This window comes from Erythrolamprus reginae, chromosome 8 (assembly GCF_031021105.1).
Source record: "Erythrolamprus reginae isolate rEryReg1 chromosome 8, rEryReg1.hap1, whole genome shotgun sequence".
Lineage (NCBI taxonomy): Eukaryota > Metazoa > Chordata > Lepidosauria > Squamata > Dipsadidae > Erythrolamprus > Erythrolamprus reginae.
This window is the reverse complement of record NC_091957.1, coordinates 41,053,668-41,081,304: the sequence shown is the minus strand read 5'-3', so window position 1 is coordinate 41,081,304 and position 27,637 is coordinate 41,053,668. Positions and strand designations below refer to the sequence as shown.

At 43.7% G+C, this 27,637-nt stretch overlaps 2 protein-coding genes across 3 annotated transcripts in view; both read left to right on the top strand.

Moving 5' to 3' along the window:
• The window catches only part of DACH2 (dachshund family transcription factor 2), a 386,481-nt gene that overhangs the window by 328,891 nt on the left and 29,953 nt on the right, over window positions 1-27,637 (top strand). The gene's annotated exons all lie outside the window — the stretch shown is intronic.
• On the top strand, window positions 9,816-10,694 carry LOC139171485 (trafficking protein particle complex subunit 6B-like). 2 transcript variants are annotated; one of them, XM_070759745.1, is made up of 3 exons: window positions 9,816-9,912; window positions 10,384-10,520; window positions 10,596-10,694. In XM_070759745.1, exons 1-3 carry the CDS (start codon window positions 9,816-9,818, stop codon window positions 10,692-10,694), a joined length of 333 nt encoding a protein of 110 aa, XP_070615846.1. The 2 variants fall into 2 exon arrangements, with proteins under 2 accessions (XP_070615846.1, XP_070615845.1); XM_070759744.1 differs by having other exon boundaries at window positions 10,384-10,694.

The window sequence follows — 27,637 nt, the reverse complement described above, 5'->3', positions numbered from 1 at the left end:
TACAAAGATCTAAAAATCGAGCTGCAACGACTCTGGCATAAGCCAGTGAAAGTGGTCCCAGTGGTACTTGGCATGCTGGGCGCAGTACCAAAGGATCTCAGCGGACATTTGAAAACCATCGGAATTGACAAAATCTCCATCTGTCAATTGCAAAAGGCCTGGGATCAGCAAACATAATTCACCGCTACATCACGCAGTCCTAGGTGCTTGGGAAGCGCCCGACTGGTGATAAAATACGAAATTCAGCATAGTGATCTCGTTTGCTGTGTTGTATTGACATAATAATAATAATAATAATAATAATAATAATAATAATAATAATAATAATAATAATAATAATGGCCTGGAGACTAAAATATATGAAGAACGGCTGCAGGATTTGGGTTTGGTTAGTCTAGTGAAAAGAAGAATTAGGGGCGACATGATAATAGTCTTCCAGTATTTGAGAGGCTGCCACAAAGAAGAGAGGGGGTCAAATGATTCTCCAAAGCACCAGAGGGCAAGATAGGAAACAATAGATGGAAACAAATCAAAGAGAAAAGCCACCTGGAATTAAGGAGAAATGTCCTAACAGTGAGGACAATTAACCAGTGGAACCGCTTGCCTCCAGAGATTGTGGGTGCTCCATCACTAGAGGATTTTAAAAAGAGACTAGACAGTCACATCTGAAATAGTATAGGTTCTCCTGCTTGAGCAGTGGGGCTATACCAGAAGACTAGTTTGAGATGCAGTTATTGGTGTATAGAGAGAAGAGAAGTGGTGAGAGTGGACAGCCTTGGGTGGGGGGGAGCTGTGATAATTGTACAGGTATCTGGGTGATTTTTCCTAGCTTTACCTGTTGTTTCCTGTCTGTTAGAAAGCTTGTGATCCACTTAAAAGTGTGTTTAGGTACTGCTAGCTGATTTAGTTTAGTTAAAAGAATGTCCGGTGTGATGGTGTTTTGTTTTGTTTTAAATAAAGTTAATTGAGTTTAAATAGTTAAAAAAGGAGGGGGGAAGGGAGAGGGGGAGAGAAAGCATTACATAGTAATAAAACGATCCTAAGGTAATAAATATCGCTATGTTATGACCACAATTACAATACGTAACAAAAGATGTAAAATACATGTGCATAATATGAAATAGAGTAGTAAATCTATAGAATAGAAAACGAAATAGAAGAAAAAGGGGAAATAGAGGAAGAAAAAGAAAGGAAAAAGAGAAAGAAAGGAAAAAAAGGAGGAAGGGGAGGAGATATTGATGGAGGGAAATTGGGGATAGGGAAAGGGATGGGATGAGTCTGCGAAGTAGCAGACATTTTCAGGGAATGCAACATTGGGGTATGATGAGATAGTGGGTGTATTTGTTAGAAAGCAAAGTGATCGAGTATAAAGTTAAGTCCTTAGGTTGTATTTATCGTGTGAGGTATGATGGTGTGAAATGCTGAACTAAAGTCTAAAAAAAGGACCCTAGCGTAGGTCTTTGGAGATTCAAGAGGTTGTAGGATGTAGTGCAGAGCCATATTAACAGCATCATCTGTCTATTTGCTATTTATTTATTTATTCATTCATTCATTCATTTATTCAATTTTTATACCGCCCTTCTCCTTAGACTCAGGGTGGCTTACAACATGTTAGCAATAGCACTTTTTAACAGAGCCAGCATATTGCCCCCACAATCCGGGTCCTCATTTTACCCACCTTGGAAGGATGGAAGGCTGAGTCAACCTTGAGCCGGTGATGAGATTTGAACTGCTGACCTGCAAATCTACAGTTAGCTTCTATGGCCTGCAGTACAGCACTCTACCTGCTGCGCCACCCCGGCATATATATATGTATATACCGTATATATCACTGTGTATTTATGTATCCTCTTACTTTTTAATCTAAGTTAAGAGCTTATCAGTTGTAAAATCCACGCAGTACAAAACATAACTCCATCAAATGCATATCCACAATACTGTACATTTAATAAAATCTATTCAAAATGCATGCAAATTGCAAGGGGTCTAACAGTGGATCCGTGATGGTTTTCAAGTGGAACATCACTAGCCTTTCAAAGGTTTTTATAACTACAGATGTTAGAGCAACTGGTCTGTAGTCATTCAGTTCCTTGATGGAGGGCTTCTTCGGCACTGGGATGATAGTTGAGCGTTTGAAGCAGGAAGGAACATAGCACATCTCTAGTGATTTGTTGAAGATTTGGGTGAAGATGGGGGCCAACTGGTCAGCACAGACTTTTAAGCAAGAAGGAGTTATCTTGTCTGGGCTTTGTCTCCCCCCCCCCCCATCCCACCTGATCATCAAGAGTACGAGAACATCCCAATTTGCAAATGCATAATTTGGGGCCGGTTTTTCCGAGCCTCTTCTCGCTGTCTCTTTTAAGAGCCATTCCAAAGACCTTTGCAAGGCTAGTAAAGATCTAAAAAATTTCTCAGGTTGTCCTTGAAGGAAAACCTGTCTCCCTTAGAGAAATGACTGATAGCAATTGGCACGATTGCTTTCCTGCAGGTGAAACATTTTTATTTTTACTAGGATATTAGCTGGACATAACATTTCACAGAAAGGAGATATAAATGTGTTTAGCCCCCCTGAATATCGGCTGGGTAGAAATGTTATATTACCCACTTGGATGTAAAAGTGTAGGTGACATAGAGACGAAAGCCGGCTTTGCTTACAAATCAGCCCAGTGATGAGGTTGCAAAAGTTTATATTTTCCCCGCTTTCATTGGTGGAATTTATTAGCTTCTTGGAATTGATTCTGGATGCCTTTCATTTGCCATTGGGCTAAAGTCACAAACAAAATGATGATATACCGCCTTTTTGCTCACTCATCTTTTTATTGCCTAACTATTGTTATTGAGTAAAAGGCATTCAATATATTTCGTGAAAGAGGCACAGAGCAAGTGGGGGGGGGGAAGGGTAGCAAGAAAGGGAAATGGCTCATTACCTCTTCTTCCTCCCCCACCTCCTCATTTTAATTGACATTGGTTTCTCTCACTGCTAGGCTGGCTGGCCATAGGGCAAAGAAAGCGCCTGGGAATAGCATAGGGTCCCTTGAGAAGATTTGTAGCTCAGGGTTAAACTCTGGGGTCCTTAGTGCTCTCTAAGCTGAGCTGTTCTCTTGCGATGTTTCATTAGATTAGATTAGATTTATTGGATTTATATGCTGCCCCTCTCCGCAGACTCGGGGCGGCTCACAACAATGGCAAAAACAGTACATAGTGACAAATCTAATAATTACCAATCTAATTACAGTTTTAGGTTAAAAAATTCATAAAAGCAACCCCAATATATATATAAAAAACAAGCACACAATCCATCAAACACCAAAACAACATGGGCAAGGGGGAGATGTTTCAGTTCCCCCATGCCTGACGGCAGAGGTGGGTTTTAAGGAGTTTACGAAAGGCAATCTCAGGGGGGAGCTGGTTCCAGAGAGTGGGAGCCACCACAGAGAAGGCTCTTCCCCTGGGTCCCGCCAGACGACATTGTTTAGTCGACGGGATCCGGAGAAGGCCCACTCTGTGGGACCTAACCGGTCGCTGGGATTCGTGCGGCAGAAGGCGGTCCCTGAGATATTCTGGTCCGGTGCCATGAAGGGCTTTATAGGTCATAACCAACACTTTGAATTGTGACCGGAAACTGATCGGCAACTAATGCAGACTGCGGAGTGTTGGAGTAATATGGGCATACTTAGAGAAGCCCATGATTGCTCTCACAGCTGCATTCTGCACGATCTGAAGTTTCCGAACACTTTTCAAAGGTAGAACCATGTAGAGAGCATTACAGTAGTCGAGCCTCGAGGTGATGAGGGCATGAGTGACTGTGAGGAATGACTCCCAGTCCAAATAGGGCCGCAACTGGCTCATCAGGCGAACCTGGGCAAACGCCCTCCTCACCACTACCCGACAAGGTAACATCATCAGTGCTAGAAGGACATAGGATGTGTGGAATGGAGGAGGAGGATAAGGACTGTGGGGTCCTTATTGCTCTCTGCATTCTTGCAGACATTTCATTACCCAACTACGTAACATCATCAGTGTTGGGAGACAAGGAAAGGGGGCTACTCTCTCTTTATATACAGTAGCTCACCCTGTCAGTGTTGGTGGGAGTGTTTTCTTCTTGGTAGTTTCAATTTTTTGCTGTTTGATTGTCTGAATGGGCAATTCCTTGGTTGGGTATTGTTTAGTGCTAATAATTAATATTAAGAACTGATTTATACCATTTTTAACATTTTATGCTATTTTATATTATTAATTATTAATCTTGTGAACTTTTTATTCTATTTATATGTATTATACTGTGCTATATTCTATCAGCATTTTTATCTATTATTAATTTAATCCTCTTTTAATATTGGGGGGGGTCTCTAATTAATGGATGACTGGAGTAGATTCAATGTTGTATATGGAATGAATGAGTATGAGTGTGATGGTTGGGGTGGGTGGGAATATGGTATGGATGGGATGAGTGACAGTAGTATGAGTGACAGAATTGGCCCACCTGACGCTCGGGAGGCAGGGGAGGAAGGAGCATTGATCTCTGGGGTGGCAGAGGGCCGGAATATCCCTGTGTTGCTGGGGAGAGGCAGATATGGCGGGGGTCACAGAGTTAGCCGTTCCAGGGGAACGAGAGACCGTTGCTTAATAACGGTCCCTTGTTCCAACTCTGTGAGCCCAATCTTGGGTACTGGTGATGAGTGTAACTCTGGCCCTGGACTCAGGTTGCTGCTGCTCAATGCCAGGTCGGTGGTAAATAAAGCTCTCCTCATCCGGGATTTGATCCTGGATGAGGAGGCCGACCTGGCATGTATCACTGAAACCTGGCTGGGCCCAGAGGGAAGTGTTCCTCTCTCTGAAATTTGCCCAGCTGGGTTTCAGATATGGCATCAACCTCGACCCCAGGGAAGGGGGGGAGGAGTGGCTATTATAGCCAGGGAGAGCCTTTGCCTACGTGGACTCATTGCTCCGGAAATTGCGGGTTGCGAGTCACTCTTGATGAGGTTGGACTTAGGGGTTCAGGTGGGCTTATTTCTCACGTACCTGCCTCCCAGCTGCGTGTCAAAAGCCCTGCCTGTGCTACTCGAGGAGGTAGCCGGGTTGGCGGTGGAGTTCCCCAGACTTATTGTCTTGGGGGACTTCAACCTGCCGTCACTCGGCGAAACCTCGGGGTTGGCACAGGAGTTCATGGCCACCATGACAGCCATGGACCTGACTCAAGTAGTACGGGGTCCGACTCATGAGGGGGGGCACGCACCTGACATGGTATTCCTTTCCGAGCAATTGAGCAATGGTCTGAGACTAAGGGGCTTAGAAGCAGTGCCTTTGTCATGGGCAGACCATTTTCTACTACGGCTTGACTTCCTGGCTCCAATCCTTCCCCGCAGGGAGGCGGAACCAATGAAGATGTTCCGCCCCAGACGCCTAATGGATCCAGAGGGTTTCCAGACGGCGCTTGGGGTTATTCCAGAGGCACTCATCCACAGTTCGGCGGAGTCTCTTGCGGAGGCCTGGAATACGGCTGCTGCGGAGGCTCTCGACCGGATTGCGCCTTTGCGACCTATCCGTGGCGCTAGACCCCGTAGAGCCCCATGGTTCAACGAGGAGCTCCGGGAGTTGAAACGCCAAAAGAGACGTCTAGAGAAGCGATGGAGGAAGAGTAGGTCTGAATCTGATCGAACACTTGTAAGAGCTTTTATTAAGACTTACAAAGTTGCGCTCAAGGCGGCAAGATGCGCGTACCATGCCGCCTTGATTGCATCAGCGGAATCCCGCCCGGCCGCTCTGTTTAGGGTGACCCGCTCCCTTCTTAACCAGGGGGGAGTTGGGGAGCCCTTGCAGAGTAGTGCCGAGGAGTTTAACACGTTTTTCGCTGATAAAGTCGCTCAGATCCGGGCCGACCTCGACTCCAATTGTAAAACAGAGTCGACTGACAACGAGTCAGTCGAGGTGACTGGGGCACGTACTTGTCCACCTGTCTGGGAAGAGTTTGATCTGGTGACACCTGATGAAGTGGACAAGGCCATTGGAGCTGTGAGTTCCGCCACCTGTTTACTGGATCCGTGTCCCTCCTGGTTGGTCTCGGCCAGCAGGGAGGTGACACGGAGCTGGGCCCAGGAGATTACCAACGCTTCCTTGGGGAGGGGAGTTTTTCCATCACTCTATAAAGAAGCGCTTGTGCGCCCCCTCCTCAAGAAGCCTTCCCTGGACCCAGCAGTACTTAACAACTATCGTCCAGTCTCCAACCTTCCCTTCATGGGGAAGGTTGTCGAGAAGGTGGTGGCACTCCAGCTCCAGCGGTCCTTGGAAGAAGCCGATTATCTAGGTCCCCAGCAGTCGGGCTTCAGGCCCGGTTACAGCACGGAAACCGCTTTGGTCGCGTTGATGGATGATCTCTGGCGGGCCCGGGACAGGGGTTTATCCTCTGTCCTGGTGCTCCTCGATCTCTCAGCGGCTTTCGATACCATCGACCATGGTATCCTTCTGCACCGGTTGGAGGGGTTGGGGGTGGGAGGCACTGTGCTTCAGTGGTTCTCCTCCTACCTCTCTGGCCGGTCGCAGTCGGTGTTAGTGGGGGGTCAGAGGTCGACTCCGAGGTCTCTCCCTTGTGGAGTACCCCAGGGGTCGGTCCTCTCCCCCTTGCTATTTAACATCTACATGAAACCGCTGGGTGAGATCATCCAAGGACATGGGGTGAGGTATCATCAATATGCCGATGATACCCAGCTTTACATCTCCACCCCATGCCCCGTCAACGAAGCGGTGGAAGTGATGTGCCGGTGCCTGGAGGCTGTTGGGGCCTGGATGGGTGTCAACAGACTCAAGCTCAACCCGGATAAGACGGAGTGGCTGTGGGTTTTGCCTCCCAAGGACAATCCCATCTGTCCATCCATTACCCTGGGGGGGGAATCATTGACCCCCTCAGAGAGGGTCCGCAACTTGGGCGTCCTCCTCGATCCACAGCTCACATTAGAGAACCACCTTTCAGCTGTGGCGAGGGGGGCGTTTGCCCAGGTTTGCCTGGTGCACCAGTTGCGGCCCTATCTGGACCGGGACTCATTGCTCACAGTCACTCATGCCCTCATCACCTCGAGGTTCGACTACTGTAATGCTCTCTACATGGGGCTACCTTTGAAAAGTGTTCGGAAACTTCAGATCGTGCAGAATGCAGCTGCGAGAGCAGTCATGGGCTTACCCAGGTATGCCCATGTTTCACCATCACTCCGCAGTCTGCATTGGCTGCCGATCAGTTTCCGGTCACAATTCAAAGTGTTGGTTATGACCTTTAAAGCCCTTCATGGCACTGGACCAGAATATCTCCGAGACCGCCTTCTGCCGCACGAATCCCAGCGACCGATTCGGTCCCACAGAGTGGGCCTCCTCCGGGTCCCGTCAACTAAACAATGCCGGTTGGCGGGCCCCAGGGGGAGAGCCTTCTCTGTGGCGGCACCGGCCCTCTGGAACCAACTCCCCCCGGAGATCAGAACTGCCCCTACTCTTCCTGCCTTCCGTAAACTCCTCAAAACCCACCTTTGCCGTCAGGCATGGGGAAACTAAACATCTCCCCCTGGGCACGTTGAAGTTATATATGGTATGCCTGTATGTGTGTATGTTAGTATAGGGGATTTTCTTAAACTTATAATATTTTAATTAATTGGATTGTATTGGATTGTTTTTCACTTGTTGTGAGCCGCCCCGAGTCTTCAGAGAGGGGCGGCATACAAATCCAAATAATAAATAAAATAATAAATAATAAATGAATCCTTGATGCTAAATGACAGGACCTAGAAAGTATGTAAAATAACAAGGGGTTGGCTTATTTGCCCGAGAACAATCGGCTCTAGCAAAGTTTATATTACCGCGCAGCAGGAAAGTCTTGGGGTCTTTATCTCTGGGAAGATAATGGTAACTCAGCAATATCATTGCTTTGATCTTTGGTTACACTCTGAACAAAACTAGATTGTCATTTGATTGACAGCCTTGTCAGGGAATGAATGAAGAGTGACAGTCCAATATTGAAAATGCAGCATTTACAGAACTTTTCAGAGTCCTAAGTTTTCTCATGACACTGCTTCTTTTGTGCAAGGCTGAATTTTACATTTTGGTGGGTTTTTAAAAAAAATAAAATAAAAAATAAAAATGTGTTTATTGCTAGCTGCGGTGAAACCTTATGGGGTTTTTTTTCTTTGAGCCTCTCCTGGATGGTTAAAAACGTCTGTCTCCCTTGACAAAGTTGTTGCTGATGTGTTCACGCTAGCAATACAACCAAACAATTTTAACTTGGCAATGCTGGGATTTATCGCTCGGAACAGACACTGCTCCGGCGGTTTTCAGGAGTCAAACCAAATTATGAAGTCTGCTACTCAGGCGACTTGTGTTTTCCCCATTGTGAAAGGCTCTTTTTATCGTTTGTTATTGTTTTATTTCAGGTTTTCGTTTCTTTTTTTTTATTTCTAACCTTCCAAATTTCGAGAGCTGAGAAAGAGATAGCAGCAACAAATCAGAACGGGGAGACCATTTAATTCAGGTAGTCTTTGATTTACAGCAGTTCATTTAGTGACCGTTCAAAGTTTCAACAGCATGGAAAAAAATGACTTATGACCGCTTTTCACACTTAGTGACCATTGCAGCATCCCCACGGCTACGGGATCAAAATTCAGACAGCTAGACAACTGACTCATATTTATTTAGCATTCCACAGTCATATGATCCCCTTTTGCGACCTTCCAACAAGCAAAGATTTTATCTTGTAGTTTTTAATGAATTAGATTTGTTTGTACGCATATATTGTATCTTGTAAGCCGCCCCGAGACTTTGGAGAAGGGTGACATACAAATCAAGGGAGGGAGGGAGGGAGGAAGGAAGGAAGGAAGGACAGGAGAGAGAGCCGGGGTGGCGCAGCAGATAGAGTGCAGTACTGCAGACCACTGAAGCTGAATTGTAGATCTGAAGGTCAGCGGTTCAAATCTCATCACCGGCTCAAGGGTGACTCAGCCTTCCATCCTTCCGAGGTGGGTAAAATGAGGACCCAGATTGTGGGGGCAATATGTTGGCTCTGTTGAAAAGTGCTATTGCTAACACGTTGTAAGCCACCCTGAGTCTAAGGAGAAGGGCGGCATAAAAATCGAATGAATGAATGAATGAAAGACATTGGGAAACCTATATTCACGTAACAACCAAATTACTAACTTATCAACTGTAGTGATTCACTTAACAACGGTGGAAAAAAGGTCATAAAAGTGGGAGGGGACTCGCTTAACAAATGTTTCACTTAACAACATAAATTTTGTGGTCTATTATGGTTGTTAAGTCAAAGATGATCTGCCATTGACCCACTTAACAACCTTGCCCCATTTTAACCAACTTTCTTGCCACGCTCTTCAAGTGAATTGCTGCAGTGGTCCAGCTAGGAACCCGGTTGTTAAGTGAATCTAAACTTTCCCCGTGGACTTCGCTCGACAAGAGGTCGTAAAAGGGGAAATTACGTGACCCCAGGACATTGCAACTGACATAAATACATGCTGGTTGCCAAACCTCTGCATTTTGATCACGCGACCAGAGGGATTTTGCAGACAGTGGTGGGTTGCTACAGGTTCCAACCGGTTTGTGCGAGCTGGTGGTGGAAATTTGGCCCCATTCGCTGGTAGTGATGGCCAACCAGTCCACTGGTTGCTGCTGCTTGAAAATGGCTGAAATGGCAGTTGAGAGGGGTCTCGGTTTGCATCAATTGCGTCAGAGGGTGGATAGGGGCTGTGGGGTCTTTTTTCAGGCGGGAGAAGAGCTCAGCGTGAATAAGTCAGAGATGGTGGACGAAGCTCTCTCCCTCTTGTTTCACAATGCAATGGTTATACTGTGCCACCAAGCAAGGTGATGGGGAAAATGGACATTGTATCACAAGATTGGAAAACATGGGATTTAGAGTAGACAAGGATTAATATCTCCGGGACCGCCATCTGCCGCACAAACCCCAGCGACCGGTTAGGTCCCACAGAGTTGGCCTTCTCCAGATCCCGTCGACGAAACAATGTCGTCTGGTAGGACCTAGGGGAAGAGCCTTCTCTGTGGCGGCCCCGACCCTCGGGAATCAACTCCCCCCGGAGATTAGGACTGCCCCCACCCTTCTTGCCTTTCGCAAACTCCTTAAAACTAGCCTCTTTCGTCAGGCATGGGGAAATTGATTCCCCTGGGCCGTTTCCGCTTTATGTATGGTTTGTATGAGATGTATGATTGTTTTTATAATAATGGGTTTTAAATTGTTTTAATTTTGGATTTGTACTGTCTCTGTTGTTGTGAGCCGCCCCGAATCTTCGGAGAGGGGCGGCATACAAATCTAAATAATAATAATAATAATAATAATAATAATAATAATAATAATAACAACAACAACAACAACAACAATAACAATAATAGAAAGGTTCACAAAAGATACTGCACGATTCAAAGATGAATTAGATATAATGAAATTTGTTTGCAAATATATTTGGACTACTGTATTCAAAAAACAAATTGACAAACTTAGGACCAATCATCAGGGTATCTATGTACTTCAGGATAACAAATTTCATCCTTTGACTCAAAGGTTTGCAGGAAAGCAATATTTGAAAAATGCCCCTAAGTATTTGGCATTTACATGTGGAATAATTAGAGGTACTTTATCAAATTTGGGAATAAAGAGTATTGTGACAGCTGAAGTTTCCAACAATGCCTGCATGTAAATTTCAGGTGATAATACAGAAGATGTAAATATAAAATCCATTCTGTGAAAGGGCAAAATGAACTGTATTTTATTTATAAAATACATGAAGCTGTCCTTTATGGTATTATTTGTGAAATACATTTTTCCCCAGTAGTGATTTAAGTGCAATTTTTCATCATTTGCTGGTACATTTTTAATCATCTACAATTTGTGGCCATGAATATAAATTTTCATGTCAGGATGAATAAAATACCTTGAATAAATGCTTAAAAAAGAAAAAAGAAAGAAAGCAACTGGTAACAAGCCCTCTGCGCATGCGCAAAAGTTTCCGCGCATATCGGGATGTAACGTGTGTGCAAGTGTAGCAATGCACGCACTTCCGAACCGGTAGGGAAGGTAAGAGAAACCCACTGCTGGCTACAGGTGTGAAAAGCGATTGTGTCTTCCCCACCCCCCCAACGCCGTTGTAACTCTGGTCACTAAACGAACCATTGTAAGTCGAGGAGTGCCTGCTGGCCTCAGGCTGCTCTTCCCCCGGAATTGCTGACCCAGCTGTCTTTTCTGAAGCACCTTCAAGAGTGAGATGTGCTGGAATCCAAAGTTGTCATAGCAAGAGGATTCTGGGCTCTGTTCCCTGACTCAGCTTTGTTCTTTCTCATCGCTTTTAGATAAATACGCTCAAAGGACACGCGAATATTTCTCTGTTGGGAAATGCAGTGCATTTACTCGTAGCTGCCATTCTCCGTTGTTTTTCTGTTGTAGCCTTTTCAATCTAAACCACTTGGAGCATGCTTAGAGGTTCTTATTTATCATGGAAACAAAAAAAAAACCAGATCATTTGAAAGCCATTCGAGGACTATAATCCCAGCAAAGCTTTTCAGAGATCGATGGTAGTTGACTGTTCTAAATTTGTACTTACGCAGGCAGCTATGAAAAGGAGTTTGGGGTATTGGTGAAGGTGCTGGACTAGGAAGAGGCAGGTTTGAGTCATCCAGTGCAGTCAGGCAGTAGGGAAAGCAAGTAGAATGCTTGGCTGCATAGCTAGAGGTATAACAAGCAGGAAGAGGGAGATTGTGACCCCGCTGTATAGAGCGCTGGTAAGGCCACATTTGGAATAATACTGTGTTCAGTTCTGGAGACCTCACCTACAAAAAGATATGGATAAAATTGAAGGGGTCCAAAGACGGGCTACAAAAATGGTGGAAGGTCTTAAGCATAAAACGTATCAGGAAAGACTTAATGAACTCAATCTGTATAGTCTGGAGGACAGAAGGGAAAGTGGGGACATGGTCAATCCTTGGAACAAACTTCCAGCAGACGTGGTTGGTAAATCCACAGTAACTGAATTTAAACATGCCTGGGATAAAAAAATATCCATCCTAAAATAAAATACAGGAAATAGCATAAGGGCAGACTAGATGGACAGTCTTCTGCTTCAATCTTCCCCTTGAAAGGGGGAAGAACTTTTACTACTACTCCTTTTTCCTTCTCCTTTTTCCTCTCCTCCTCCTCCTGTTGTTCCTCCTCCTTCTAATTCTCCTTCTCCTTCTCCTTCTTCTCCTCCTCCTCTTCTTCCTCCTTCTCCTTCTTCTTCTTCCTCTCCTCCTCCTTCTTCCTCTCCTCCCCTTCTCTCCTTCCTCTTCCTCCTTCTCTTCCTTCTTCTTCCTCTCCTGCTCCTCCCCCTCTCCTCTTCCACTTCCTTCTCTTCCTTCTTCTTCCTCTCCTTCCTCTCTTCCCCCTCCTCTTCTTCCTCCTCCTTCTCTTCCTTCTTCCTCTCCTCCTCCTCCTCCTCTTCCTCCTTTTTTTCCTTCTTCTTCCTCTCCTCCTTCTTCCTCCTACTCCGTCTCCTTCTTCTTCCTCTTCTCTTCCTCTGACCCTCCTCCTTCTCATCCTCCTCCCCATTCATTTCTCTGAACTACTTGCATCCTCCTTCCTAAATTTCTGACAACCCCCCCCCCCCCCAAAAAAAAAAGAGAGATTCCTACATTAGTTTTACCCCAATGGATGGTTTCTTTTCATTGGTTTTCACGTATTTATTTAAGGCACAAGCAAGAAGGCTCCCCACCCACCCCCGGCCCGTTCGCCTTTTCCGAGATTTCAGAGTAAAGCACCTGATAAATATACTGACCGAATTGTGATAGTAAATAATTGATTCCCTATTCTAGGCAGGCTGCATTTGCCACTAGGAAAGCAGAAAGGAAAAGCTGCCGTTGCTTTAAAATATTAAGGCTTTGGAGAGGATTAAAAAGTAGACCCTGCCAAACCCTGCCAAAAAAAAAACCCCACAACAACAACATCCCTTCAAAAATGTGGGCTGAAAACAGCAAGGCTCAAGAAGCGCATTTGCTCGGTTCCAAGTGATGCTATTTGGAGGACGGTGGGTGCTGTCCTGAACATTGAAAAGGAACAAGCAGCCTGTCACTAATGAACTCTGACAATCATTGTGACACCTTGCAGAAAAGCAAAGTTTTAATTATGGGGAAGAAGCTCTGATGGCCATTTATTTTATTAAATGAAAAGAAGCTTTGATCGGTTGGCAACATTAAATAATGTGGGAGTGGCTAAAAGTTTAACTCTTCACCCACATATTATTTTCTGTTTCAAACTCCACAGCCCAGAATCTGCAGGGAGAAATGGCAATTTGGAAAGGCTGGGCTTTGGAAACTGTTCTCTCAGGCTCTCTGGTAGACTCCTTCCAAAAATTCACAGGTACAAATTTCAGACACACACACGTTTGAAAATTCAAAACAATGTTCTTTATAATGAAAATTCACTTAAACTAAGCCCTCTTTTGGTATAGCAAAGAGCACTCGTCTCCAAACAAACTGGTAATTGGTACAAGTCCCTTATCAGTTCTGTGATACTTAGCTTGCAGCTGTGAGGCAATTCACAGTCCTTCTTCTTTCACAAAGTGAAACACCCTTTGCCCTGGATTAGTTTCAAAGCGGGGGGAAATAAGCACACAAAAGGTCAAAGTCAGTAAAGCAGTCACGAAACACAACGATCAGATAATCCTCCACAATGGCCAAACCCACAGCAGCCTCACTAATTACCACAGCCCCACCCAACCACAGGTGGCCTCATTTTCTTTGATAATAATCTCTCAGTTGTTGTTGCCTATGCATCGCTCTCCGCATGCGTGGCTGTATCATTAACTCTTGTTCTGAATCCAAGGAGGAGCTAGATAATTGATCTCCTTCTGAGCTGTCTGCCACACTCTCCTCCTCCCTGTCACTGATGTCTTCTTGGTCAGAGGAGCCTTCATCAGCAGATTCCACAGGGGGGGGCAAAACAGGCCTGCAGCATGTGGATGTCTCCCCCACATCCACAGTCCTTGGGGCAGGAGCTGGGCCAGAGCTAACCACAACAGAAAGCTTAACTGTCTACTTTTGACTTCAAGCGGGATTGATGACCATGTTAAGTTCCTTTGCAAAGCAGCCTGGGCAAACTCTGGTTTTGAGGGAAGATAGGGCCACTCCAGAACAAATCAATCCCACAAGAGCTGCCCTGGTGACCCAATTTTTCTATGGTTCTCAGAACCATAGAAATGACAGCAGGAGAAGTTTCCAATCATGTTCAAGTGATGGCCAGGGTGGACATATTTTTCAGGTCATTTATGAGAGCTTGTTTCTCTGAAGATTCAATGAGACATTATCTTTGTCTCATCCCTGCAAATCTATTCGGTACTCAGATGATAAATAACAATAACACTTACAGTAGACTTACATGCCGCTTCATAATGCTCTGTAAATTGAGAAAAATGAGGATTCAGATTATTTGGGGGTAATGTGCTGATTCTGTAAACCGCTTAGAGAGGGCTGTAAAAGTACAGTGGTACCTCTACTTAAGAATGCCCCTACTTAAGAACTTTTCTAGATAAGAATTGGGTGTTCAAGATTTTTTTGCCTCTTCTTAAGAACCATTTTCTACTTAAGAACCCGAGCCCGGAAAAATTTCCCAGGAAATTTAAGAGTGGCACGAAGGCCTGGCCAGTTTCCTGCCATTCCCCCTTTAATCCCAGCCATCTCGGGCTTTTCTGGGCTGCCAGAGGAGCCTTTCGGTGGCGCTTAAGGAGGCTTTGGCAGTCCAAAGCGAACGAAGTGTTTTCCTTTCTCTGGGTGCTTGAAGAGGGAATAAACCTGTGCCTGGAATAAACCTCCTCCTCTTCTTCCTCCTCCTCCTCCCACCCAAATTCCGAGCTTTTATTTCTTTCCTAATGGGTTTGAGCGCATTATTTGCTTTTACATTGATTCCTATGGGAAAATTTGTTTCGACTTACAAATTTTACTACTTAAGAACCTGGTCACGGAAAGAATTAAGTTCTTAAGTAGAGGTACCACTGTACTATGAATTGGTATATGTTGTGATTCAGCCTGAGGCTCCTCAGGGACCGGCTGGATCTCTGCCGGATCCATGCCCAGAGGAGGAGGACAGTGAACAGGAGGGGGAGGACCAGGCAGACGGGGGAGAGGAATGTCAGGAAGAGTAGGAGGGAGAGCAGCCTGAGACCCCCGGGGAGGGGGGGGGCTCTCCCCAGCTAGTAGCCTGGATTCATTGGATGAAGACGCACAGGCTATAATAGACATGAGGCAGCGACGAGCAGCTCAAAGACGGGGCCAATTAGAAAGGTATTTCCATCCCTGAATTGGCAACAGCTGGGTTTGGGTGTGGTTCTCCTCAGCAGGGTTGAAAAGGCAGGCCCGCCCTTACAGTCTTGTGGAGAGTTATCAATTGGGAGTCCTGTGACCTTGCTTTGATTCTCGGCGTCTCTGATCTTGGCTTGTGGCCTAGAAGTCTGGAAGACTTGGGGGAGTTATGGGTTTTATTATCTCCAGCGTTGTTTTTGCCAGCAAGAATCCTGTTTTATTGCCTGGCCTTCGTGAAACCTCTGTGAAGCTTCATCGTGTTCCTGTCTGTAAGAACAGTTTTTGTTACCTGTGTTTGCTTTGAATTATATAAACTGCCTTTGCTTTTTACCAGTGTGTCTGAATACTCTTTTTGGTTGGTGTTGGCGTCTGGGGGGACCCAGACAGAACAGTATATAAGTCTAAATGCTATTGCTATTATGCTAAGGGTAAGCTTTTCATTTTATTGCAACATAACTTTGCCATTGACTGGCTACAGTTCAAGACTGAGGGAAGTTCCACATCAAACCTTCTCGTTCTGTGGCTTTTGTAACCACGGCAAGCAAATTTCCAATTTTCATCGGGAGCTACACAAAACGATCTGTGGAATGGCAACCATTAGGCTACCTCCGTCCAGAACAGAAAGAATTCCTAGAAATAAACACTATTGGTCAAATGGCCTTTATTTCTCCCAGTAGGTTCTCCAGGACACGTTATTGTAACGGCCAAGCTTTTGTGGCACTGGGGAAATTAATAGATTATCTCCTCGGTGGCTCTCCAAGGAGCGAGAAAAGAGAGGCTTCCATCTCCACCTTAAAATTATTTAAGCAGGTGCTGCGGGGGAAAGCTATTGCTTTTATATGATTCTTCAAATGTTTACAACTAAACATTTTTTTCCCTGTGATTGAATTTTTCACAGTGCTAAAATACCACCGAGAAATATGCTTCCTATCAGTTTTATTGCTCCCTGGATGGTTTCTCGACAAACCTTGTCTCTGCCTGGACATAAACACTCAATTGCAAAAAAGAATTTCTTGCTGTTTTTAACAAGATGCGGCCGCTTGGAAAGGCGATGGCCGGCACAACCGGCGGGAATGTTAGCGCCTTAAGAGTAATACCGTTTTAAGGGTACGGTTTTATTAAGGCAGACTTGAGTAATTTGTTCCTGACTCCTCTGCCCCACATTTTATTAAGAGTGTTTTACATCTGCGGAAAAGATGACTGCTTTACTTATTTTCTCCATGGAAAAAAGTAAGGCTTTCAGAGAGGACATAAGATATCATTTGTTAAAACAAGGGGGTAAATGATCTAACAGGGAGACTCACCTTGTTATGTAAGATATTTACAAGATTATAATTATTATTATTTTTTAAATTACAATAAACGACTGGACTGATAATTAGATTAATTGGAAGAACATTGAGATTGGATTATTTAAAATGAATTGAACAAATGAATAAATGAACTGAATTAAATGGACTGATTTATAAATTGCTTTTTTGAAAAAAAATTTAATTACCTGGAATAAATTTTGGAATTTTTATTTCGCTTTTTATTTTTATTTGGAATTTGTGTTTAGGAAATATATAAGGGACTATTTTTTAACTGGACACCAAAGGTGTAAGGATTTTTTTTCTTTTTTAAGACAATAAGAAGAAATAGAGAGAGCCTTCTCTGTGACGGCTCCGGCCCTCTGGAACCAACTCCCCCCCGGAGATTAGAATTGCCCCCACCCTCCTTGCCTTTTGTGAGCTACCTCTGCCGCCAGGCATGGGGGAACTGAGATATTCTTTCCCCCTAGGCCTTTACAATTTTATGCATGGTATGTCTGTATGTATGTTTGGTTTTTATAATAATGGGTTTTTAATTGTTTTTAGTATTGGATTATTATTGTATGCTGTCTTATTATTGCTGTTAGCCGCCCCGAGTCTTCGAAGAGGGGCGGCATACAAACAAACAAACAAACAAATAAATAAAAAAAATAATATGGGGGGGGGGATTGTTTTCCACACTTACGACCACTAGCGGGTTCCTACTGGTACAGCCGACTCCATCGCACCAGTATTAAAATTGGAGCTGCGCACGCAGCAAGGTTTTGCTTCTGCGCATGTGAAGGGCGCAAAATTTTGCGACAGCATATGCGCGTGCAAGATTTTGGGAATTTTTTGTTTCTGCACATGCGCGGAAGTAAAAAAATAGCTGAATTCTCTCTTGCGTGCATCCCCTTGGGAGATTTTGCTTCCTGCGCAAAATCTCGCTGAGATGCGCGCACACCAGACACCCAAAACTGCACAGCACACCGGGAGCGCAACCCCTGCCTGCTTACGGACATTGCAGCATCCTGGTAGGCACATGATCTAAATTTGGATATTTTCTATTATTAAGGGCAGTTACAATAAAATGAGGGTTTTTTCTTAAATGAAAGTAGGAATACAAATCTAATCATACAAATCTAATTAATAATAATAATAATAATAATAATAATAATAATAATAATAATAATAATAATGCATAAGCCAGTGACAGTGGTCCCAGTGGTACTTGGCACGCTGGGCGCAGTACCAAAGGATCTCAGTGGACATTTGAAAACCATCGGAATTGACAAAATCTCCATCTGTCAATTGCAAAAGGCCACTTTACTGGGATCGGCAAACATAATTCGCCACTATATCACGCAGTCCTAGGTGCTTGGGAAGCGCCCGACTGGTGATGAAATACAAAATCCGGCATAGTGATCTCGTTTGCTGTGTTGTACTGACATAATAACAACAACAACAACAATAATAATAATAATAATAATGTGTTTTCTAAGAACGCTAGAAAGGAACTGAAGCACGATGGCATAGTTAGGAAAAACAGCAAATAGCCAAGAGAAATTTAGATAGCTATAGCACTTGAAATATAAATGAAAGCGAAGAACATTGTCTAAAATCCGGATGATAGCATTTGGAAAGGAGGTAGCACAGGATGAATGATATACAGTATACCAGAAATAATTGGATAAATAATTAGAAAAATGTGATTAATTTGACTAAGAATTTGGCATTTGATATTGTATTGTATTATATTTTAATTTGAGGTATGTAAATTGGAATCTCTGTAAGGGGTGAAAAACAGTAAAAAATTTATACCCATGATCTAAATTTGGACTCTTGGCAACTCACTCTTTATTTTCTTACCTAAATGTAAGGCTTTACTTTTCTCTACATTGAATTTCATTTTGTTACAGTAGATAGGGCCCAGTGTTCAAGTCTATCAAGATCCATATACAGTACAGTATTCCCTCGATTTTCGCGGGGTATGCGTTCCAAGACCGCCTGCGAAAGTTGAATTTCCGCGAAGTAGAGATGCGGAAGTAAATACACTATTTTTGGCTATGAACAGTATCCCAAGCCTTCCCTTAACACTTTAAACCCCTAAATTACAATTTCCCATTCCCTTAGCAACCATTTAGATTATTACTCACCATGTTTATTTATTAAAGTTTATTTTAAAAAATGTTTTTTAAAGGCAGACGAAAGTTTGGCAATGACATATAACGTCATCGGGCGGGGAAAACCGTGGTATAGGGGAAAAAACCACGAAGTATTTTTTAATTCATATTTTTGAAAAACCGTGGTATAGACGTTCCGCGAAGTTCGAACCCGCGAAAATCGAGGGAACACTGTACTGTAGATCTTCAGCCTATCATCTAGAGCAGTCATGGTGAACCTTTTTTTCCTCGGGTGCCGAAAGAGCGTGCATGTGCTCTGTCGCGCATGCATAAGTGCCTACACCCATAATTCAATGCCTGGGAAGGGCGAAAACAGCTTTCCCTGTCCCCCGGAGGCCCTCTGGGGGCTGGAAATGTCCTGTTTCTCAACTTCCGGTGGGCCCAGTAGGGCTGTTTTTCACCTCTCCAGGCTCCAAATGCTTCCCTGGAGCTGGGGAGAGTAAAAACGCCCTCCCCCATCCCTCTGGAGGCTCTTTAGAAGCCATAAACGGCCTCCCAGAGCATCTGTCTGAGCCAAAAAGCAGCTGGCCGGCACACAAATGCACATTGGAGTTGAGCTAGGACAACGGCTCACGTGCCAGCAGATATGGCTTTGCGTGCCACCTGCGGCACCCATGCCATAAGTTTGCCATCACTGATCTAGGGTACTGGCTATCTAGAACTTGGTTTTGGCCGCCATTTGGCTTTGTGGACCCTGCAGATATCCCGTCTGCCAGTGTTCCCCAAAAGGTTTAGATGGGATCATATTGTTCGAACGTACCTGCTGTATGCTATTCTCTGAACTTCGCTGCCAGATCCTAAACAGCCCACTTTGCAAATTTAGAAAAATTCCTAGTTTTCCTTCCTTTCCCTATTTTGTTTATTTTGCGCACAACAAATATTTGCATCTCAAAACTGGAACAGTTTGGATTGAATTTTGTTCAAGCTGCTTTTCAAGAAGGCTAAACTACTATCTATGCTGTGTTTCCTTGCCTGAAAATGTATGCTAAGATCCTTATATATAATTCAAGTGTAGGTCTATCTGTCAACCTATTTGCTTGGTATGCAAATTGCAAGGGGTCTAACAGCAGACCTGTGATGGTTTCAGGTGGGACATCACTAGCCTTTCAAAGGTGTTCATAACTACAGATGTTAGAGCAACTGGGCTGTAGTCATTCAGTTCCTTGATGGAGGGATTCTTCAGCATTGGGATTTATTTATTTATTTATTTATTTATTTACTCACTCACTCACTCACTCACTCACTCACTCACTCATTTATTTATTTATTGGATTTATATGCCGCCCCTCTCCGAAGACTCAGGGCGGCTAACAGCAATTATAAAACAGCATACAATAATAATCCAATACTAAAAACGATTAAAAACCCCTTAATATAAAAAACCAAACATACATACAAACATACCATGCATAAAATTGTATAGGCCTAGGGGGAAAGGGAATCTTAATTCCCCTATGCCTGGCGGCAGAGGTGGGTTTTAAATAGCTTACGAAAGGCAAGGAGGGTGGGGGCAATTCTAATCTCTGGGGGGAGTTGGTTCCAGAGGGCTGGGGCCGCCACAGAGAAGGCTCTTCCCCTGGGTCCCGCCAAGCGGCATTGTTTAGTTGACAGGACCCGGAGAAGACCCACTCTGTGGGACCTAACTGGTCGTTGGGATTCGTGCCGCAGAAGGCGGTCCCTAAGATAATCTGGTCCGGTGCCATGAAGGGCTTTATAGGTCATAACCAACACTTTGAATTGTGACTGGAAACTGATCGATAACCAATGCAGACTGCGGAGTGTTGGTGTAACATGGGCATATTTGGGAAAGCCCATGATTGCTCTCGCAGCTGCATTCTGCACGATTTGAAGTTTCTGAACACTTTTCAAAGGGATGGTAGTGGAGCGTTTGAAGGAAGAAGGAACTTGGAGGACTTGGGGACTACTCGAAGGATCCTGAATAGATTCAGAGTTGGAGTGCCTAAGTGTAAAACCTGGATGGTCAACTGGAGGCTCTTAGTGGATAACAACACGTTGTAAGAATGTGGAGAGACAGAGTCCAGCCCATCTACTGGTATGTCAGCTACTGCCAGAAACATCTACTAATAATGACTTATTTTTGGCCAATGACAGAGACAATGAAGTGGCCACCACACATGCCATAGTTTCGCCGTTACAGTTTCAGCATAAGATGAATTTGAAACCGTTCGCCCACATGTTTCCCCACTGTTCCAAGCACTATATGATGCCCCAAATCCTTTGCCCATTGAATCATGCACCGTTCTCACATGTTCGTGCCATGTCTTTCTAATGAAATGCAGTTGAGAAAGGAGAAGAAACTGGGGTGTTATGATCTTGGCATATTGTAAGATGTGAGAAGGGTTGGTTGATTTTAAAGAAATGCACTGAAAACCACCTACAGTGTGACAACAAGTAGGATAATTACCGAAAATGAAGTCTTCTCTGCCATGCATTTCCATGTGAACATCTGCTGTTCCATATGGAGTCATAAATATTTGCTGCAAAATAGCTTTAAAAAAAAAACAACCACCAAAGAAATCATCACGGCATTAATATGGAAAGGCTGAATCTGCCAAGGAAACTCAAGATCTTTAAAATATTTTACCCCCTCTAGGCAAGTTTCACCTATCCTTATGAGACTTTGCAGGGGGGGGGGGGACCAGCAAACAAATAAGAAACTTAGTGATGGGGGGGTGGGGGTGGAAACAAGTATTTTATTTGGTCTGAGAACAGAAATGGAGTTGATGAGAAAGTTTGAGCCTTGAAACAAGAGAGGAAAATGTATGAGCCTGGGTGGTACAGTGGGTAGAGTGCTGTACTGCAGGCCACTAAAGCTGACTGTAGATCTGCAGGTCAGCGGTTCAAATCTCATCACCGGCTCAAGGTTGACTCAGCCTTCCATCCTTCCGAAGTGGGTAAAATGAGGACCCGGATTTTGGAGGCAATAGGCTGGCTCTGTTAAAAAGTGCTATTGCTAACATGCTGTTATGCCCTTTGTTAAATAAATGTTTGTTTATATTTATGATTGGAGCCTTTTCATAATCTGGAGCAAGAAAATGGAGTCTGTGCAGCTAATAGCAAATCCTGTTCTGGAGGAGACGGTTGTGTGCCAGTGGCCTGTGCAGCTGGCACTCGAGTTGGACAATGGGGTGGATGGGCAAGGACTTGGTGCCAGAAGCGAGGATCAGCCAGGGCCTTTGGAACTCCAGCACATCAGAGCAGTGAGGAGGAGGAAGCGGCTTCTCCTCTTCTTGATGCACGAGCACGCAGAGCTGCCAAGAGACAGGAATGGTTACTCTAGAGGAGGTCTCCTCGGGAGTAAGACTGGGGACTAATTGACCATTCCCCTAGTTTATTTATGAACAGTAGAGGCAAAAGCTGCAGGAAACAATACTTCATAGTACTGTGATGGCAAACAGGTGGCACACGAAACCATATCGGAAGGCATGCGAGACTTTAACTTGTATCAGCTCTAGCACGCATGCAGGTGCTGGCCAGCTGGTTTTCAGCCTTGGGAAAGGTCGTTTTGTCTTCCAGACGCTTCCCTGAAGCTCCGGAGGCCAAGTAATCACCTAATGGACAAACGAGGTTTGGAAAAACACACTTCCGGTTTGCCATTGTGCTGTTGTTTGCACTCCAGAGGGTTCAGGGAAGCTTCCTGAAGCCCCAGAGTGCAAAACACAGCACAATGGGAAAACAGGAAGTGTGTGTTTCCTGAACCTCCAGTTTGTCCGTTTGGGCATTTTTTCAACCTACCAGGCTTCAGAAAGGCCTTTGCTCATGTGCAGAAGGCAGTGGGGTGGGGGAAGAGATGTGGGCATGTGCATGCATGCTAGCACATTCCCACACAACCGTTTTTGCACGCAAACCAAAAAAGATTTGCCATCACTGTCTTAGTATCTATCGTGCTTCGTGAATATCTGTTTCGTTGTTTCGGATTTCTGATCAACCAAGACTGTTGGGCAGTTTGCCAAACCTTCGGACATTGCGTGAGATAACCAGAACTCATTGCTTTGTTTTGTGTTAAGATTGATTGAACTTATTCCAGCTGCTAATGAAGACTAATTAACAGCTGACTTTCTGGATGAAAGGATTGTTTCTTTTGATTTGTGTGCTACGCCACTGCTAAGCCAGTTATTAGCAGTGGTTCATTAATTAAACTAACTTGGTTCAAATGGGGTGTTTTTGATTCATTCATAACTGGGAACAGAACAGTTGGAGACAATGGATCCTCCACCACAGGTGCCCCCGACACGAGTGATGTTGAGCTGGCCACGCCCACCCAGCCTCTGAGGTCAAACACAACACTGATTAATGATAATTTGGATTTTTAACATTTTTAACATAATTGCAATTCATTGGTACTATGAAATGTAAAGACGTATGTTTTTTAATGTACAGTGTTCCCTCGATTTTCGCAGGGGTTGCGTTCCCAGACTGCCCGCGAAAGTCGAATTTCCGCAAAGTAGAGATGCGGAAGTAAAAACACCATTTTTGCAGGAGAGGCGGGGCAGGCGTTCTCACAGAGAGAGAGCAACAGACAGAGCAAGATAGAAAGGAGAGAGGTAGAGAGAGAGTGAGAAAGAGAGAGAGAGAGAGAGCAAGTGGGGGGAGAGTGGAAGGTAGAGAGAGAGAGAAAAATTACTGTATAGAAAAAAGGGGAGAAAAAAAGAGAAATGAGAAAATGATTGAAGCAGAGAATGACAGGAAAGAGAGAGAGAGAGAGAAGTGACACTTGGTGATGACGTATGACATCATCGGGTGGGAAAAACCGTGGTATAGAAAAAAACCCGCGGAGTATTTTTTTAATTAATATTTTTTGAAAAACCGTGGTATAGCCGTTTCGCGAAGTTTGAACCCGCGAAAATCGAGGGATCACTGTATGTTGTGAGCCACCCCAAGTTCTCGGAGAGGTGGTATTACAAATCAAGAAAGAAAGAAAGAAAGAAAGAAAGAAAGAAAGAAAGAAAGAAAGAAAGAAAGAAAGAAAGAAAGAAAGAAAGAAAGAAATCACCCAAGAAGTCACATTACGAGCTACAATTATTTGGGTTTGACTAAAACACAAAAAGATTTTTGTGAAGGTTGGAATCTCAAAAGAATAAAGGAACCTCTGCCATTTTGAGCCGCATCGGTTCATCTCTTAGTTGTTTCTCTTCTGTTGTATTTACACCACTAAGCTTAGCAGCACCTTCTAGACCCCAGACTGGCCCAATTAATGCATTCATGAAAACGTCTTTGATTTTAGCTTCGTGCAGTCTGGACTAAGATGATATATGATTCCCAACTAATTGTGATTTATTGAGCAAACTACTTAAGCAAACCATGGGTTAGGAGGACAACAAGTGAAGTTCCTCCTGGGACGGATTCCTCAGAAAGCGGACTTTCTAGAATTGCTTCCTTGAGCAATCTGGAAATTGGTTTCTACAAGCGCACAGATGCTGCTGCATCTATTATTTATTTAAGTTTCACTTATGAAATTTGATCAGAAAGGGGTGAGTCATGTGGCAAGGATTCACAGCAGGGCAGTGATCTTCCTTTCCAGCTGGTGGAACGACAACAGCCCACAGGCCTTTGTTAATTGCGTTTCCAGGAGATTAAAATTGTCCAGTTGATTAGGAGTCATTGACTCCAACGCACGCTCGCTCAGGTGATGTGGAAGGATTTGCCAGTTGAACCTAATTTTGATTTGCATATTTGGAACTTTGTGCAACCGAATTATTATTGTTGTTGAAAAAGCAGCCCTTAAATTCTAAAAGTGAAATGCTACTGTACTTGTATTTTTGTATTGCATATTCGCTTGCTTTTTTAAAAATTTTCTTGCTGCTATTTTTTGATATGTATTCAAAACAATTGCTGCCAACCTGCCTTCCATTGAGGACCTGTATACTGCACGAGTCAAAAAGAGGGCGGGTAAAATATTTACTGACCCCTCACATCCTGGACACAAATTGTTTCAACTCCTACCCTCAAAACGTCGCTACAGAGCACGGCACACCAAGACAACTAGACACAAGAACAGTTTTTGTCCGAACGCCCTCACTCTACTAAACAAATAATTCCCTCAACACTGTCAGACTTTCTACTAAATCTGCACTTCTATTCTACTAGTTTTTCTCATCATTCCTTTCACCCATTTCCTCCCATGTTGACTGTATGACTGTAACTTGTTGCTTATATCCTAAGATTTTTATTAATATTGCTTCTTCATTGCTTATTTGACCCCTATGACAATCATTAAGTGTTGTACCATATGATTCTTGACAAATGTATATTTTATTTTATGTACGCTGAGAGCATATGCACCAAGACAAATTCCTTGTGTGTCCAATCACACTTGGCCAATAAAAATTCTATTCTATTCTATTCTATTTAACCATGGGGCAAATACTTGGCCATTTTCATCTGAGAGTGGACAGCAAGAAGGGTTGGTTGAATCTGGTTTGCATTTGGATCAGGCGGGGGTTGGTCAAATGAGGACCCAGATTGTTGGGGACAGTATGGTGAACTGCTTAGAGAGGGTTGTAAAGCACTGGGAAGCAGTATATAAGTCTTAAGAGCTCTTGCAATTTGGGCCAGATTGAAATTTTAATTTAATTTCCTCCAGAATTAAAGATCAGAATTAAAGATCAAAAACTTCAGAAGAGAAGGATTTAGGGGTAGTGAAAATGGGTGAGCAGTGTGGTCGGACAGTAGGAAAAGCAAGTAGGATGCTTGGCTGCATAGCTAGAGGTATAACAAGCAGGAAGAGGGAGATTGTGATCCCCTTATATAGAGCGGTGGTGAGACCACATTTGGAGTACTGTGTTCAGTTCTGGAGACCTCACCTACAAAAAGATATTGACAAAATTGAACGGGTTCAAAGACGGGCTACAAGAATGGTGGAAGGTCTTAAGCATAAAACGTATCAGGAAAGACTTCATGAACTCAATCTGTATAGTCTGGAGGACAGAGGGAAAAGGGGGGACATGATCGAAACATTTAAATATGTTAAAGGGTTAAATAAGGTTCAGGAGAGAAGTGTTTTTATGAGGAAAGTGAACACAAGAACAAGGGGACACAATCTGAAGTTAGTTGGGGGAAAGATCAAAAGCAACATGAGAAAATATTATTTCACTGAATGAGTAGTAGATCCTTGGAACAAACGTCCAGCAGACGTGGTTGGTAAATCCACAGTAACTGAATTTAAACATGCCTGGGATAAACATATATCAATTGTAAGATAAAATACAGGAAAATAGTATAAGGGCAGACTAGATGGACCATGAGGTCTTTTTCTGCCCTCAGTCTTCTATGTTTCTATCAACCTCAAGTTGTTTTTAATCATTCTCCCAAAAAATGGGGAATAAAACTTCTCAGTGGTATAGAACATGCTTTTCAGTCAAAAAAAAATCCCAGGTTATATCTTCATCAACTCTTGGTGAGGTTGAAAATAATTCAGTTGCACTTGGAAAATTGCTGATTCCTGATATTCCTCATCAGACAAGCTGCTTCCTATTTTTCCAAAGCATATTTGGATAAATTAGTGAAGAAGTGAGAAAGATAATCCAATAGAAGAAGAATTCATCAGAGGAAAATAATGACACCAATTGTGATAATTAGAAAATCTTGCTGATCTGAGAAGGGATCAGAAGTTACAAAAACACAACTTTGATTAATTTGATTCTCTGTCCATGCTGCTTGTAGTTACCATCCCAAATCCCTTCTTCTTTTATGAGACACCACAACAAGTCCCACTCCTTAGAATGAGGGTCTTCACCCACACCAAACCATACTTAAAGTAAAAGAAATTTGTTGACAGTGTGCTATAGCATCAGATTTTATTGTGCCCAGTTATAAATAGATATAATTTTCAGTGATATTAATCCACACGGAGGTAAATGTCATGACTGTATAAATTATCTAGTCATCGTTAACAAGGGCTGGAGCACATTCGGTGTGTAAATTGTCATTTTACATTCTACATGAATAATTCTCCTTTGGCATAATTTTGTAGCGTGGCCTTGCCATTTTCTAAAGATTTGTCTTTGTTCTTTAAAATAAAACCCTTTTGACGGGAGTCACTGTGGGGTATCCTGTTTCCCAACCTTGCCATTGGACACTAACACCCAAAGTTCTCATTCTTTGGCCAGGTGGGTTAGGTGTTTTGGACGTTTTAGTCTCGACACCTAAAGGAGGACCAGGTTTTAGCAAAGCTTGTCAAAGTAACTTGTGACGTAGAAGACAACCTGGCTGAGGGAGGGGTCAAATGCGTCATCAGTTTGGAATCCTTGGCACATTCTATGTATTACGTACTAATAAAGGAGAATATTTGTAGCTCGGGGATGATATGAAGGGTCTTTGGTACTTTCTGAGCTTGCTTGTTTTCTTGCAAACATTTCATTACCTGTTGTGGTTAGCTCTGGCCCAGCTCCTGCCCCAAGGACTGTGGATGTGGGGGAGAATATCTCCGGGACCGCCTTCTGCCGCACGAATCCCAGCGACCGGTTAGGCCCCACAGAGTTGGCCTTCTCCGGGTCCCGTCGACTAAACAATGTCATTTGGCAGGACCCAGAAGAAGAGCCTTCTCTGTGGCGGCCCCGACCCTCTAGAACCAGCTCCCCCCAGATATCAGAGTTGCCCCCACCCTCCTTGCCTTTCACAAGCTCCTTAAAACCCACCTCTGTCGTCAGGCATGGGGGAATTGAAAAAAAAAAATTCTCCCTTCCCCCTAGGCTTATAGAATTTATACATGGTATGTTTGTTGGTATGATTGGTCTCTTAAATTGGGGGTTTTTTTTAGATTACTTTTTAATATTAGATTTGTTACATTGTTTTTTATTGTTGTTAGCCGCCCCGAGTCTTTGG

Excerpts from the sequence above, each read along its gene's own strand:
- LOC139171485 (XM_070759744.1), top strand. The coding sequence starts at position 9,816 with ATGCAATGGTTATACTGTGCCACCAAGCAAGGTGATGGGGAAAATGGA. Across the intron at positions 9,913-10,383 it reads ATTTAGAGTAGACAAGGATT|TAATAGAAAGGTTCACAAAA; the intron begins AATATCTCCGGG and ends CAACAATAACAA.